Genomic DNA, 16,184 nt, shown 5'->3' with positions numbered 1-16,184 from the left:
CCCCCTCCCAAGGCCGAACTAAATAGGAACCATCTGGTATTTCCCCTTTGTCACCAGGGCCGTGGTAGGTTTTGATTGGCTCTTCATATGGACTAAGTTGACTGAAACCAATCAGGAAAGAGGCTGTAAGACATGTTTATTCTTTCCACTACTATCAACTCACCATCAGCATGCCCTCAGTAATTGTGTTCTGAATGGTAAGTATGAAATGCCGAATGCAAATAACATAGCACACGATCTCCCCCCTTTAACTTGATTCAAGCGTTTCCCTTGAGTACTGGGAGTCCTAGGATAAAAGTTCAAGTTTTACTTCAGGTGTCTCTATTCTACTTCTGCCTTTCAGGCTTAGCTCAGATACCTCCAAGGCATCACCATCTGGATTCCTGCCTTGCTCTGTGGGGCTCCTGTGGCGCTTAGGTGAGCCCCACTGCAGCCTCACCCTGCCCAATAGTTACAGAAATTACATTACCTCATATGGAGTTAGTGGCAGTAGTAGCCTTGAGATCAGGAGCATAGGATTTGGAATTAGAGAGACCTAGGTGTCAGTCCTGAACTCCCAACTCTTCCTAGGGTTGGGATGATGGCAAAATACTTTTCCTCTCTGAACTTTGATTTCCTCATCTATTGAATATGGATAATAACACTGACCTTAGAGAGTTCATGCTTTACACATAGGAAGAGCTTGCTAAATATTTAATATTATTGAACAAAAGTTGAAAAAGTTAATATATTTTATGAACAAGGTGAGAAGCGATAGTTTCATCAAATTGGCTTCCCAGATGGTCCAGGGAGTGAAATATGTATAATTGAAGAAATGAATAGAAGACCAACACTTAGAGCTTCTCTGTCTTATCGTTATCTTTTTTAAAAAAAATTTGTGGTAAAATATACATAACATAAAATTTACTATTTTAACCATTTTCAGGTGTACAATTCAGTGGCATTAATATAGTCACATTGTTGTGCAACCATCACCACTCGGGCTTGTCTTTTTTTTTTTTTTTGCTGTACGCGGGCCTCTCACTCTTGTGGCCTCTCCCGTTGCGGAGCACAGGCTCCGGACGCGCAGGCTCAGTGGCCATGGCTCACTGGCCCAGCTGCTCTGCGGCATGTGGGATCTTCCCGGACCGGGGCACGAACCTGTGTCCCCTACATCGGCAGGCGGACTCTCAACCACTGCACCACCAGGGAAGCCCTGGGCTTGTCTTTCTTAAACACAGAATTTCATGCCTAGGATATGGAAATGGCACTGTAATACTTTTGCTAATAAGGCATCATAAATCTTTTTTTTAGAAATAACTTTTTCCATGACCAAATTTATATATGTATGTATGTATTTGGCTGTGCCAGGTCTCAGTTGCAGCAGGCAGGCTCCTTAGCAACTCTTAGTTGCAGCATGCATGTGGGATCTAGTTCCCTGACCAGGGATCTAACCTGGGCCCCCTGCACTGGGAGCGTGAGTCACCAGTGAAGTCCCCCATAAATCTTTTTTTTTCAGAGATAAAATATCTTTCTAAGATTCTGTACTTCTTTCAGCTCTGTGCATTTGAATTAGCTGAATTATAGTGTAGTGGCTTAAAGCTAAACTTATTGGTTTAAATCTTGGCTCTCCCACCAGCTCCCTGTGTGATCTTGGGCAAATTACTTAACCTTTTGTGTTTTAATTTTCACGTCTTAAAAGAGGGGTCATAGTAATAGTATTTTTTTAGAGAGTTGTTGGGATGATTAAATGAGTAAATAGTACCTGGCACATGGCAGTTGGGATACAAGTGTTAGGTATTGTTTTTATTATGTGAAATAATGTCTTTGAAGTCTTTTTCCTGCTGGACTGAATGTGCTGGAAGGGCAGAGACTTCACCAGTTTTGCCTACTGTTAACTCAGTTCCTTGCAAATACTTCCAAATGGGCTTAGAGCCCAGCCCCCTCCTTTTTTTTTTGCCTTAAATTTTTTAATTGTTTATTTGCACATGTACTTACTTGAGAAAGAGTTAAGATGGCCGACTACTATTTCAGGAACATTTTGAGTTTTATTTTAAAGGTTAGTGTGTTTGGGGAAGGAGATGGTTAGGAAAAATCGACACTTCCCTTTTTAACTTACGAGGGGAGTGATCCCAGGGAAACACTAGAGCACTTAGTGCCTTCCAGGAATTCCTCTGTTAGCCCTCGGCTTTACGTGGGAGTCCTGAGCTCTACAGTGGGAAGGTTAGGCATATGCCTTTAGCAGACGCTGTTTGTCAGCATTGTCCTAACCCCAGGAAAGGGGAGGAGGCAAGGCGAGTGAGTCAATGATGACATCATCAATTAGCATAAGTTTCCCAAATCGGCTGACCGAGTTTTCATTCGCTAGGCCAAGGCAATTTGAGTTCTCTTACCGCGCAAACGGGAGATTTCTTGGAACTTGGACTTGGAGCACGAAGAGGATTCTAATTTCTTTAAAGCTCTGTTTTCAGGAAATTTTTCTGAGAACTTTTTACCTCCAGAGGATCAGTGGAATTTGATCTGAAGGTATGTAATTAACACCTTTTCTCTGCTGGGGACTCAGGCACCAGCCTTTTTTTCCCCTTGCTTTACTTCCTGGATACTTGCACAATCTCACATTGTCAGCAATGGCACTGTTTCGCCTGGATTTACTAGGTCTAACATGGAAAAAGAAAGGTTAGACCAAGGAAAACTCCCACACAGCCCTTTCCTGGTAGAAATATGCTAGCCCATAAATAGAGACAAAGTCTGGCAGACTTGCCAGAGCTAGAGATCAGAATTTTCAGGAAACTGCAAGACAAATGTACGATGTTGGAATAAGATATCTCCAGGAATCCAGTCATACTGTTTCTAGTATCACAGAGCTACTAGAAGGTAAGACCCAATAGATACTCACATTAAAGATGACATTTTTCTTCTTTTTCTAACTATAAAAGTACTATACGTTCATTGCATAAAATTTGAGAAACTCAGACAGGAGCCCAGAATAAAATTTATGGTATCTGTAATTATACCACTTATATATAACCACTCTTTGTTATTTTTTTGTTGTTGGTATGTTCGCCTTCCCTTAGAAAGTAGTTTCTTGTTTCTAAATAGCTCAGTGTTGCATAGTGAATATATACCTCAAGTCCTTAAAGAATGAATAATTACATTGAAAAAATATTATCGATTCATTGCTCCTCTGATTAGAATGAAATTTAGTGTGGAAATACATTTAGTGTGGAAATACTGACTTCGGTAATTTGTCAGTTCCTACGTTGATTTGAGCAAATGTCGTCTGAAACCACTGTTTCTGGGGTCTGGGATTGGGACTTTTCTTTCTGTGAGATAAAGAAAGGCCTGCCCTGGTATGGTTAGCAATGTTACCTTGTTGTCCTTAGGTTGGTAGATACTTCAGAAATGTACCCCCCCCATTACTTTATTTCTAAAATGTAAAAGTGTTACTTCTGCCATTTGGTGGGAATGATTTAAGAGCTCCAGGCGGGAGAAATTGTGCTGTGTCGTCCTCCCTCTTGACTAGCTCCCAATGGGGGCATTTTGATTTGGGGGAACTAGGGGTCAATTGAGTTTCAATAAAAGCTCTCTTCAGACCTCCTAAAAGGTTAACATGCCGGTGTTGGGGTCACGTTTTCTGGGCTATAGGTTTTTGAAGTGACCTCGCAGTGAATTTCATTTTTCAGCATTTCTAGAAAAGTCTAAGGCCTGGAACAGAGGAGGCTGGAACTGGAGGAGGGCCTGGGAAGATGGGGTGCCCTGTTGTCCTGACTCTCTAAGCTGTGGCCCCCATATCCGTATCTCTTTCAGGCTGGCCATGACATCGCAAGGCCAAAGTCTGAATTCCACTTTAGATGATAACTGTCAAGGGAACTTTCGAGGGACACTTCTGACTATTGATTCGTACCTGGGGGATCAAGACGTGGAGCGCCTGAAGTTCCTCTGCCGAGACTCCATCGCCCCCAAGAACCTGGAGAAGTGCGACTCAGCCTTGGATATCTTTGAGTACCTGTTGGCAGAGGAAAGGCTGAGTGAGGAAGACCCCTTCTTCCTAGCGGAGCTCCTCTACACCATCAAGCAGAAGGTCCTCCTTCGGCACCTCCACTGCACCAAGGAGCAGGTGGAGAACCGCCTGCCTTTCCGCCGGAAGGTCTCTCCGTTCAGGTGATCGACACGGCAGGGCCATTGGGCTTTGAAAAGAGGCTGCGATTCATGATGAATTAATTTTTAAGGTTGTTTTTCTTTACCGCCCCCCCCCCCCCCATCTACCTCCTTGGCTGGTATGGTGATTCTAAAGCAGGAGATTTCTTAACTTCAGGTGCTAATGAGAATGGAGGCTGGGAGGTCAGCAAAGTTTCAAAACCCAGTCCTGTGCCTGGGGGTGGCTTCCCTTTGTTTTGCTTCTCACTGAGGAAGGAGGCCCAGCTCCGTGTGCAGCAGGCCAGCGCCTTCCTCATTGCCAGCCTCCACGCTCTCAGCCTCCTGCCTCCAGTGAGTCACTGGTGTGTCAGCCTATACCTAGCCATTTGAGAAGAGAGAAATGAATACTTGGACCCAAGTGAGCAAAATAAAAAAGGAGATGTGCCTTTGGGGTAGGGAGGGACATCATTTATGCCATGTCCAGTTTGTCCAGTTTTGGGGTGAAACCCAGACAGGTAAAATATAGGTATTTTGCCCAAAGAGGTAGCATAAAGGCATCAGACCTTAAGCAACGCTGTTTTAAACGGTCCACTAACATAGTATCTACATCAAACAGCCTCACGAAGTGGAGCCTTCGTAATACTATTTTACAGCCTGGACGGTTAGAATCCTTCAGGACTTAACACTTGAACTGGTTCCTACAACCTGAGCTGCCCTTGGGTCAGTGAGGGAATTCTGGAGATCATTATTTCCACTCTGCTGGTTAGACAGCTGAGGAATGGTCTCAGGCATGCAGAGCTATTAACCTGTGAATGAAGTATTCAGTTTTTCTTTTCTGTTTTTTTTTTTGCTTGTGCCGCATGGCATGTGGGATCTTAGTTCCCCAACCAGGGATCGAACCCGCGCCCAACCACTGGACCGCCAGGGAAGTCCCCATATTCAGTTATTCTAATTGTCGGCTGTATGGCTCTCCAGAATTTGGGATAGTTTCCTTTCTTTTTCAACAGTGAACTCCTTTTCAACAGTGAACTTTATACTCACTGGCATTGAGTCCTCCCTGATGAGGGCCCATAAAGTAAGCCTGATTTCTAGAATGGAGTCTGGAGGAGGGCAGGCATGCCGACATTTTGTTTCATGCCTTCTTAGTGGAATTTGAAACAGCACTGGACTTGGAATCAGAAGGCCTGCTCCTACTGCTTACTGTGTTGCTGTCGTTTAATAGGTCACTTTGAAGCTCAAAGTTTTTGTTTTTAAATCTATGGGATTAATAGTTGTCTACTCACAGGGTTGTGGTCATTCAAACGAGAGATAACGTACGATAAAAGCACTCAATTTCCTGCCCATCCTCTGCAAGTGCGAAACTTTAATTTGTCTCTTGGGTGTATGTCTTAGAAACCTGCTCTATGAACTGTCAGAAGACATCAGCTCAGAGAACTTAAAGAGCATGATCTTCCTTCTGAGGGAGTCGGTTCCGAAAGTCCAGATGGTGAGTGGGCCCTATAGGATGGGGTCTTTGTGAACATTGCCTTAATCAGTGTTTGGGAAGATGCTAGAAAGGGATTTCAGGAGGGCTCATTTTTTTTTGCAGGAGACAATATCAGACAAGGGTTAGCAGCATTGACTTTTAATGGGCCTGGAGTCTAGTCCTAGACTAACTCCTGGATGTGGGGCAAGTGATTGAATGTTTCTGAGCCTCCATTTTCTAATGTGTCATATTATAGACAATTATACTACTTCCTTCCAGGACTGTTAAGAGGATTAGATGAAATAATATACATCAACTATTAGCTGGGGCCTGTATTTTGCACATAGTAACCATGCAGTAAACGAGTGCTATTGACATCCACTGTGTTTTATGATACAGAAATGTGCAGGGCACCACAAAGAAATGAGGAGGTGGTAGCTAATGGCAGAATGGGAATTAGTTGTTCCTCACATCCATTAGTTGAGGTTTCTGAGGGAGCCGTGTCCTTTTCAGTGGACGTTGCAGTGTCTCCCATGTAGAGTTTTGTGAAAATCAAATGAGACAAATGTTTGAGGATGTGCTTTCTAAAGGGCTATACAAGTGCTTGGAACTAATAGTAATGTTTTTAATATTAACATAATGCTGTCGGCTGATATTCTTGCTAGATTGGTCACAATTAAGGGCAGGAAAGTAGCTGCACATCTCTCTTCCAGGCCTCAAAACTTTATATTTTTTCTTTTGATTCTCATAACAGCTTGTGACAAGCAAGTTAGTTAATTTGGGAAGGGGCCAATTTTCGAATTTTACCCTATAACATTAATTTTGTTATTCGACAGCTATCTTTATTAAGTTATATAATGTTTGATAACACCAAAAAAGACATGTAACATGTATGGAAGTTATAAATGTAGAACTAAGTGAACAGCCATGGATCCCCCGTCCAACTTACAGATGAGCACATCACCAGTGCAAAGAGCTTACATGTGTAGCCCTCCCATATCACATTCTCCCCAGACTAACTGATTTTATTGACAAATAAATTCTTTTTTTTTGTTGCGATACGCGGGCCTCTCACCGCTGTGGCCCCTCCCGTTGCGGAGCACAGGCTCCGGACGCGCAGGCCCAGCGGCCATGGCTCACAGGCCCAGCCGCTCCACAGCATGTGGGATCCTCCCGGATCCGGGGCACGAACCCGTGCCCCCCGCATAGGCAGGCGGACTCCCAACCACTGCGCCACCAGGGAAGCCCCAAATAAATTCTTTTTGAAAGAAAAATCACTGAGGAGTAGGAAGCTGTTTTACATGTGGTAGGTCTTATGAGGACCATGTTTAACAATTCATTAAACATATTTCCTGGTGTCAGACCTGTAGGTTAATTAACCTGCAGGTTAATTCTCTGTTTTGGTTACAATCTTTGAGTCCTTTTTTTCTCCTTTTCAGAGCCCCCAGGGATTTTAGCCTCTTGCGTCTTTCCATTGGTTCTCTCTCCAGGCTCCTTTATCCTAAGGATTGGTTGTGGGATCCTTGGGAATGGGGACTGAGTCTTACTTATCATTATAGCCCCAGAACATTGCAGAATTACATAATGGTGCTCCGAATGAAAGCATGAATGAATGGGATGATGCAATCTCGAGTTTATGTTGGTGCAAAGTGGTTATATACTCAAATGACAGCATTTTGCTTTACATGTAGAATTTCTCAACATCAGAAGAGATTCTTGTAGTTTGAAAAACCCTCCAGCATATTCGGATAAAATTATCTCCCAGCTTTGGGCATCTTCTCATAATTTTTCTAGTCTCTGGGTTTATAAATAAAGAGACCCCTTTCTATTGTTACACCTATTGTCATGCACAGAAGTCCTTACTCCCCACAGTGTGGTGGAGGATGAGAGGGGCATTTGATATGCTCAACACAGAGCCATGATTTCCCACTAAGAAAAGCTGGGGAATGTATTTCTTCCTCTGGGCCTTTCCACAGGTCCTAGACCTTTTCTTAAAGGCATCTGTGGCTTCAGAAACATTTTCATTGTTCAGGATCATTCCAAACATTTCTCCCTCCTGCTAAATTAGCTTTTAAATCATCAAAGGCCCGTGCCCAAGTAGCCAAATGATTTTATGCTTTTCTCACTCCGTACAACAGTAAATAAGAAGTTACTGTGTTTAGCTGTGGCATAAAACTGTGGAATGTCCTGGACAAATGCATGAAAACTGCACTTCCTTCTTGGATTCCAAATGATCTCTCTGTATTCTGAAGGAGATCTAACTATTTACGCCAGAACTGTGGCTGAGTTACACACCTGATAATCCAGGTTGATCTCTATTGGGCTTTGTGATCAGGCCAGCCTTCTCGAGTGCGTAAAGGACAAACTCTAAGCAACCCAGATGTGTTTCCATACCAGGGCTTAATGGGACTGCATTACCTGCAATTGCAATTGCAAAAGACTTTATCCCGGAAATAAATTCTTTACCAGCCAGTGGAGGAGGGCCTGAATTCCTCTCAGCCGAAAAGGAAGAATTGTGAATTCACGTGGTCTCTCTGGATGAACAGAAAGGACCTTTGCAGGGTGTTCTAGGTTTCCTCTTTGATAGCTTTCACAAACTTAGAGCAAACATAGCTGCCTTCACACATCCTGAGTGACCCAAACAACTGTCAGGATATCCGTTCTCAATGTAGCAATCAACATAGAACGTTAGTTGTAAAGGAAACCACACCTAAACTTATCTTTTTAACAAAGATGCAGAGCAAGAGAGTTTCAGAATTTCTGCTAATATTTGCCAGGGTGGTGTTCTTAAACTAATGTGCAGACTTCATTTATATTGTGGGTGTTCGTGTGTGTGTGTGTGTGTGTGTGTGTGTGTGTGTATGGAGGGTGTCATTTACTCAACATCTAATACACTTTGTACAAAGTATAATGGGTTTCCAAAATTGCTTCTGGAAACATGCTTTAGCCCTTTTTCTTCCTCCTGGTAGGATGCAGTCAAGATAGGAGTTTCTGTTTTGAGCTTCAGCGGGAGCTCATTTGCACATAAACCGACTGTAGAACCTTGTTCGGGGATTCCCTCTGACCCCTTTGCCCAGCTGATCAGCTCTGGTTGAATCTTCCTTTACCCCCTCCTCCCTCCTGCTTTATTTCCTGGGCAGATTGTTGGTGTGCTGGCGCTGCAGGTGAGGACACACACATTTCTTTGCCTTTTTGGTTCTCTTATGTGTCTCTGGAATGTCTTGAAAATTTATAATCTCTTTTTTGATCAGATTAGTACAGAACTCAGTTAAGACTTTGTAACTCTGGCCTTTCCCTTGGTTATTGGCATTTTGAGTACCTTGTTTGAAAACACATTTTGCGCGCGCGCGCACACACACACACACACACTCTTCCATTAACCCTTCTTCATCCTTCTGTTACTGCTCTATCTTCTTTCTTTTTACTGCCAGACTTCTTTTTTTAAAAAATTTTATTTATTTGTCTTTATTTTATTTATTTATTTATGGCTGAGTTGGGTCCTCGTTGCTGTGCGGGCTTTCTCTGGTTGTGGTGAGCAGGGGCTACTCTTCGTTGCAGTGCGTGGGCTTCTCATTGCAGTGGCTTCTCTTGTTGCGGAGCACGGGCTCTAGGCGTGTGGGCTCAGTAGTTGTGGCTCGCAGGCTCTAGAGCACAGGTTCAGTAGTTGTGGCACACAGGCTCAGTAGTTGTGGTGTGCAGGCTCAGTAGTTGTGATGCACGGGCTTAGCTGCTCCGCGGCATGTGGGATCTTCCTGGACCAGGCCTCGAACCCGTGTCCCCTGCGTTGGCAAGCAGATTCTTAACCACTGCGCCACCAGGGAAGTCCTACTGCCAGACTTCTTGAAAGAATTGTCCACACACGCTCTCTCTCCACTGACGCGACTCTTAGTCACACTCCAACGCATTCCAAGATGGCTTCAGCCTCCTTCATTCCCACAAAACTATTCTTGCTGAAACTACCACGAGCCTGCTCACAGCCAGATTTTTAGTTTCTCATTTTCCCTATCTGATTTTCTTTGCTTGGAAGGCCCTTCTGCATGTCGGAAGTGAAGGCGTGGTGATCTTTCGAGATGCGATTCACGTTATCACCTCCCATGTGCAGCTCGTGTGACACCGGCTCTGTGGAGCCCGTGAGTCATGCAGAAACGAGGGGCATCACCATTTGAAGTCATCTTCGACTTGTCCTTCCTTTCTTCACCCACTCCAGTTGACCTCCCAACTCACCAAATTATACCTCAGAAAAGTCGCCCAAATCCAGTGCCTCCTCTGCGTTTCCACCACTAGCTTTAGACCAGGCCGTGCTGATCTCTTCACTGGAGCATTTAATCTTCGTGCTGATATTTTCTCTCTAGCCCACTTCCTCCTCCAACCTATCCTCAAGACTTCTATTTAAAAACAAACCTGTTCATGTCACTGTTCTCCTTAAAAATTCCTGCTGGAACCCCTTCATCCATGGGATACTTGCCCAAACCCCTCGGTGTTCATTCATGGCCTGATACCAGCCTGCTGTTCCAGCTGTGGCCTAGCTTTCACTCGGAGTTTGTACTCAGGTCTCCTCCTCAATATTCCTGACCATACAGTCCCTTTTCAACTGGCCAGCATGTCTGGAGACTCCCCGGCCCCCTTTTTCCATCCTGCTGATGCTTATGTATGCAGTTAGCAAGTGTTTAGCTGTTCACTTTCTGATTAGTTATTTTATTTATTTATTTTTTGGCCGCTCTGCGCAGCATGTGGGATCTTACTTAGGTCCTCGACCAGGGATCGAACCCGTGTCCCCTGCAGTGGAAGCATGAGGGTCTTAATCACTGGACCTCCAGGGAAGTCCCTCTGATTAGTTATTCTTTTCTGTGGGCTCTAACACAATTTTGTTCATATACATATTTTCATAACCAGGTTAATACATTGGTTGAGAAGTCCTTATCACTGAAAAGATTATGGTGACTTCCACCTCATACGTAATTCAATATTAAAATAATACTAGCCAATTTGCAGTTTTTCCCAGGAGTGCTTAAGATATGTTTTTCTTTTAAAATACCAAATATAAAATTCTGTCAAAGCATTTTCTTCTCTTTTCTTTGGTACTCCTGTTTTGCTGCTGCCCTAATCTGTTAATGAGACAGACTTTGGCATCAGGCTGCCAGGACTCAAATACCAGCTCTGCCACTTATTGGCTCTGTGACCTTGGACGACTTACTGAACCTCCCTGTGCCTCAGTTATTTCATCTTTAAAATGGGGGTATAATAGCATCTGCTCATTGGATTGTTTCTGAGTAGTTAGTGAGTGATGTGTGTTTGGTATCTGGTATTAATATAGATTGTATAGAGATGTACAATCTCTATAATGCCTCTTCCCCCCTACTATTGAAGTCTTCCTGCATGGACTCTCCACCTAATTTATTACTGCAACGGGTAATCAGTAGGCAAGTAAATGTGACTCCATTGATTCTCTTGCAGACCTCTCTAAGTTTCCTGGCATATCTGGAGAAACAAGAGAAAATAGATGAAGATAACCTGACATTACTGGAGGATCTCTGCAAAAAAATTGTACCTAATCTTGTGAGAAAGATAGACAAATATAAAAGAGAGAAAGGTAACTAGCTTATGTTTGCTTGCTCGAATCAGACCATGGGAATTCTTAAACCAATTGGCCATGTATGATGTTTACTTATCACTCTGATAATATTCTTTTGAAATCTCCCCATTTGTTCATTCAACACATGTTTATTGAATGCATACTTTGTACTAGGCACAGTTTTAGAAGTGGGAGCTACAGCAAGGTATAGGGCAAATCTTCTACCTTCTTGGAGCTTATATTCTAATGAGGGAAAGTGGTTTTAGACAAACGTCTTCTTCTGATTCTTACATGGAAGTGATTGTAAAAGAAATTGTTTTGAATGAAATAACATCAAAAAGAAGGAGGCAGGATGGCACAGGAATTAAGAGTGGGATCCATGGAGTCAGATTGCCAGCACTCCACTTATTAATGGTGCAGTGGCCCTTTCCTCAGCTGTTCTGTGTCTCACTTCTCCCATCTTTAAAGTGGGGCTAATCATAGTACCTACTTCATAATTTTTTTGAGGATTGAATGAGGTAATTCCTATAAAATGCATGTCTGGTACAGAGTAAGCATTCAATACACATTGCTATGAATACGTTTGTTAGAGAGGAAAGTCATGAAAACTTTCATATTCTTGTAAAGTACTATCAGAGAAGAATTTTCTTTTTCTTTCTCCTTTGTTTTTAATCAGGCTTGTAAAGGTAGTATTGCTGTGGTACTATGTAGAAGTAGCTGCATGGGGCAGAAATCAAACTTGGCTGCCTTACCGTGTGTCAATATGCTGAATATTTGTGGTTTATTGAGTCCATTTCTCCACTATTAAACAAAAGCTAAAAGTAAACACTCAGGATTGTATTCATGAAGCTTGTATGCCACACCCATATTTTAGTTCAGAGACTCAACATAGTGTGCAAATTTATCTGGTTGAAAACAAAACTAGGCAATAGGAAACTTTCTCTAAGAATTCTATTAACACAAAATGAGTCGAGGAACAAAAGGTACTGTTGTTAATTTGATAAAATCTCAAACAATAACCAAATCAATGGATAATTTAATGTATACTTTAAGTAAAAATTATGAAGACTAAAAACAGCTCTTCTAACCATCAAGTCATCAAGTGAGAAATAAAAACAGGGAGTTGATATTGAAAGTATATTTGAAATCCTCACTTGAACTTTGAATGCGGAGGGTTTTTTTTTTTCTGATCACATCATCGTTTTTCTGTAATGCAGTACTCCGCACAGAATAAACAGAGGGCAGGTGGCCAGATTATTTTGGCTGTTTGGACTCTGGGGAAGGCTCTCTAGTTTCTATGCAGTAAATGTTTACATTTGCCTCAGTGAGTCTTGAGGACTGAGCTTTATTATCAGAAGAATTCTTTTTTTTTTGATTTACAATCGTGTATTAGTTTCAGGTGTACAACAAAGTGATTCAGTTACACACACACGCCCATTCTTTTCAGATTCTTTTCAATTATAGGTTATTATAAGATATTGAATATAGTTCCCTGTCAGAAGAATTCTAATTTTGATTTTTCTTTTCTATAATCTACATGCTGTATGATCATTTTTTGGATGTTGAAAGAAAAAACTTGTTTTCCTTTACTAATACTCACAACAACATCTGGAACACTTCTGAACCCAGGGGTGTGGGTTTTTCCACACCAAGCAATTCTCCAACTCTGCAGACACCAACTGGGTGTCCTGTGTTTTAATTCAGTTCTGACACTCATCAGTTATCGCAGATCCCACAGGTTAAGGTTTCAATCCGCCAAGACTCCCCCCACCACTTCAGCCACCAATCTCAGGTAGTGGGTCCCCAGATTACCCACAGCTTCTGTTCAACTTGGTTACAAACCAGGGGTTCCCATGACCCCTTCCTCAGGTTTGATAATTTGCTAGAACTGTTCAAAGAACTTAGGAAAATAGTTTACTTACTAGGTTACTGATTTATTACAAAGTATACAACTCAGAGCTGCAAAGGGCAAGGCGTGGGGGAAGGAGCATGGAAGTTCCATGCCCCCTCCAGGTGGATCACCCTCCCAACACCTCCACTTGTTCACCAACCCAGAAGCTCTCTGAACCCCCTCAGGTAGGGTTTTTTCTTTTTCTTTTTTGGCCACACTGCCTGGCAGCGGGATCCCAATTCCCTGACCAGGCACGGAACCCGTGCCCCCACTGCAGTGGAAGCGCAGAATTTTAACCCCTGGACCGCCAGAGAAGTCCCTCAGTGAGGGTTTTTTTTTTTTTTTTTTTTTTTTCCCCGGTACGCGGGCCTCTCACCGCTGCGGCCCCTCCCGCTGCGGAGCACAGGCTCCGGACACACAGACTCAGCGGCCATGGCTCACGGGCCCAGCCGCTCCGCGGCACGTGGGGTCCTCCCGGACAGGGGCACGAACCCGCGTCCCCTGCCTCGGCAGGCGGACTCCCAACCACTGCGCCACCAGGGAAGCCCTAAGTTAGGGTTTTTAATGGAGGCTTTGTTACGTAGGCATGATTGATTAAATCATTGGCCACTGTAATTAATTCAACCTTAGCCCCTGTCCCCTTTCCAGAGTTCTGGGAGTAAAGCTGAAAGTTTCAACCCTCTGATCATTTGATTGGGCCCCCTGGCAACCAGCCCCCATCCTGAGGCTATCAGGATGTCCTCAACCACCAGTCATGTCATTAGCATACAAAAAGACACTTAATCACTTAAGAGAGTGTAGGGTTTTAGGAACTGTGTGCCAGGAAAAGGGGCAGAGACCACATGGATATATATTATTATATCATAGGTCTCGGTATTTTAATACTGACTTTCTACAGTCCTCTGAGAGTTTGGGCATAATTCTGCCATTTAGGATGAAGGACTAAAGGACTGAAAAGATAGGTATGCAGATTTTAGGCTTCTGTAAGTGAGGTGAGTGGAAAGACTAAGCCCACTGTATCTGATTAGGACACAAGCTCTGTTTAAGGACCACCTGGATATCTTTCTGAGTTTTCCTGAGCCTTGGTGCTTGTTTTAATATTTTAAATTCATTATTAAAAATAATGTATAATAAAATTAAATAGAAATTCAAATAATGACAACAATACAGAGTGTAGGAGGTAAAGTCTTTCTCTTCTTTTTCTTCCACTGCTGGTCCATTCCCCAGAGAGAACCCCTGTTTGGAGTATATTTTTGTAGCTTTCTTCTATATAGAGATAAGTGCATGTGTGTATGCATGTATGGAGAGATAGATACCTATAATATATATTTAACTAAGATCATGCTAATCATATTCCATAACTTGCTTTTTTCCCACCTAATATATCTGGCATTTTCCCATGTGTATAACACAGATACAGCTTATTTTTATTAATGGTTCCATAGAGACATATTTTATGTATACAACATATGTATTTAATCAACATTTTTAAATGGTTTTTCTTTTCCTTTCCTTCTCTTCCTACCTTCTTTTGCTTCTTTCTTTCATTTTCTTTTTGCTATTACAGTCTGAGTTCTGGTTTTATTTCTTGAGGTAACGTTTTTGTAATCTTTATTTGGTAGTTACCTGACACACTGAGCACCGTAAGCTCTGAAACGGTATTTAGTAAAGTACACAGTAATTTTAAGGAACTAATTAACTTACAAAAATAATAGAAATAGTAAGGAACAAAATACCATAATATAAGGAATGAAAATATAATGATAAAAATAATTTATAAATTCACATTTTTCTCGGTATCTACATGTAGGCCTCTTTAAGCAAATGCCACTACAAATCTACAGGTCCCTGTAACATAATTTCTTATGATGATGGGTTATTTCGGATTGCCACTAGTCAGAAAGTGATTGTTTTGTTTTTCTATCTGATTCTATTCCCAGCCTCCCAGGTAGGGGCACCTCCTGTAGCCAAGGAAACTGAGTCATTGCATCAAGGAGAGAAAGAACTATTTTGCCGCTCGGACATTAACCAATTGCTTGGAGCCTTGCCGGTAGGTTCATTAGTGTGTTGGTAAATGTGTAACCACCAGCTTCACTGCAAATGAGAGAGAGAGAGAGAGAGAGAATGATTTGTAGCATTTGTTGTAAATACTCCTACCATGGCTGATTTCAAGTTACCAACTTGATATTAACTGTATTGCAGAATTTCTGAAAATCTAATGATTGGCTCTCACTAGCTGTTTAGAGCTGACTCCAGTACACCACTGGGTTGCTTTGAAATGGTTCTGTTCTTATCTGTGGGATTCGATCACGGACGGCTTCATGGGCGTACAGCCTGTTCAATCGCACAGGGCCCATACTTTTTGAATGCTCAGCTGTCATTGTTTTGAAATTCTTGATAATGTGTGAACAAGGGGCCTCACAGTTTTACTTTGCACTGGGTCCCAGAGGACAAGAACTGGATTCCTGTAGTACCCAGCAAAGGTAGGGTAGGTAGAGGGGGAAACACTGGGAGAATTTGCAATCCATTCTTCACAACATGATCATGGTTCTTGGAAGACACATGACATTCTTCCCTGGGATTTATGTTTATTCCCATCTTGCTTGGCAGTTCTATTTTGCTGACGTCTGTCAGCATCAATGAAGTTAGGTTGTCCCTGGAATTTTTTGTTTTTGGTTTTGTTTTCTAATTGTGGTAAAATACACATAACATAAAATTGACCATCTTAACCATACAAAAAATATTTTTTTAAGTTGTTGTAAAATACAAATAACATAAAATGTACCATGTTAGCCATTTTTAAGTGTACAGTTTAGTATTGTTAAGTACAGTCACATTGTTGTGTAAACAATTTCCAGAACTCATTTCATCTTGAAAACTGAAACTATATCCGTTAAACACTAACTCCCCATTCCCCCTCCCACCAGCCCCTGGCACACACCATTCTAGTTCCTGTCTATGAATTTGACCATTCTGGGTACCTCATATAAGTGGAAGCATACAGTATTTGTCTTTTTGTGACTGGCTTATTTCACTTAGCATAATGTCCTCAAGGTTCATCCATGTCAGACTTTTCTTCATTTTTAAGGCTCAGTAATATTCCAGTGTGTGTATATACCACACCTTGTTTATCCATTCAT

At 42.2% G+C, this 16,184-nt stretch overlaps 2 protein-coding genes across 14 annotated transcripts in view; both read left to right on the top strand.

Moving 5' to 3' along the window:
• The window catches only part of CFLAR (CASP8 and FADD like apoptosis regulator), a 94,355-nt gene extending 91,857 nt beyond the window's left edge, over window positions 1-2,498 (top strand). For 11 of the 13 annotated variants that reach the window (XM_060302063.1, XM_030854829.2, XM_060302065.1 and 8 more), the window contains one exon: window positions 2,348-2,498. In XM_060302063.1, coding sequence (XP_060158046.1) covers window positions 2,348-2,498 — 151 coding nt within the window. Of the gene's footprint in view, window positions 1-57; window positions 84-2,347 lie in introns of those variants that run through there. The other 2 variants (XM_030854881.3, XM_060302066.2) reach the window with 2 other exon arrangements.
• Window positions 2,499-2,523: 25 nt separating this feature from the next.
• Window positions 2,524-16,184, top strand: part of CASP10 (caspase 10) — a 28,324-nt gene continuing 14,663 nt past the window's right edge. Inside the window, exons 1-5 of the mRNA XM_030854953.2 lie at window positions 2,524-2,853; window positions 3,787-4,140; window positions 5,509-5,602; window positions 11,036-11,171; window positions 14,985-15,094. Of these exons, the coding sequence (XP_030710813.2) occupies window positions 3,794-4,140; window positions 5,509-5,602; window positions 11,036-11,171; window positions 14,985-15,094 (687 nt within the window). The 5' untranslated portion in view covers window positions 2,524-2,853; window positions 3,787-3,793. The remainder of the gene's footprint in view (window positions 2,854-3,786; window positions 4,141-5,508; window positions 5,603-11,035; window positions 11,172-14,984; window positions 15,095-16,184) is intronic.

This window comes from Globicephala melas, chromosome 7 (genome assembly GCF_963455315.2).
Source record: "Globicephala melas chromosome 7, mGloMel1.2, whole genome shotgun sequence".
In the NCBI taxonomy this organism is placed as follows: domain Eukaryota; kingdom Metazoa; phylum Chordata; class Mammalia; order Artiodactyla; family Delphinidae; genus Globicephala; species Globicephala melas.
This window is presented reverse-complemented; position numbering and strand designations above follow the sequence as displayed.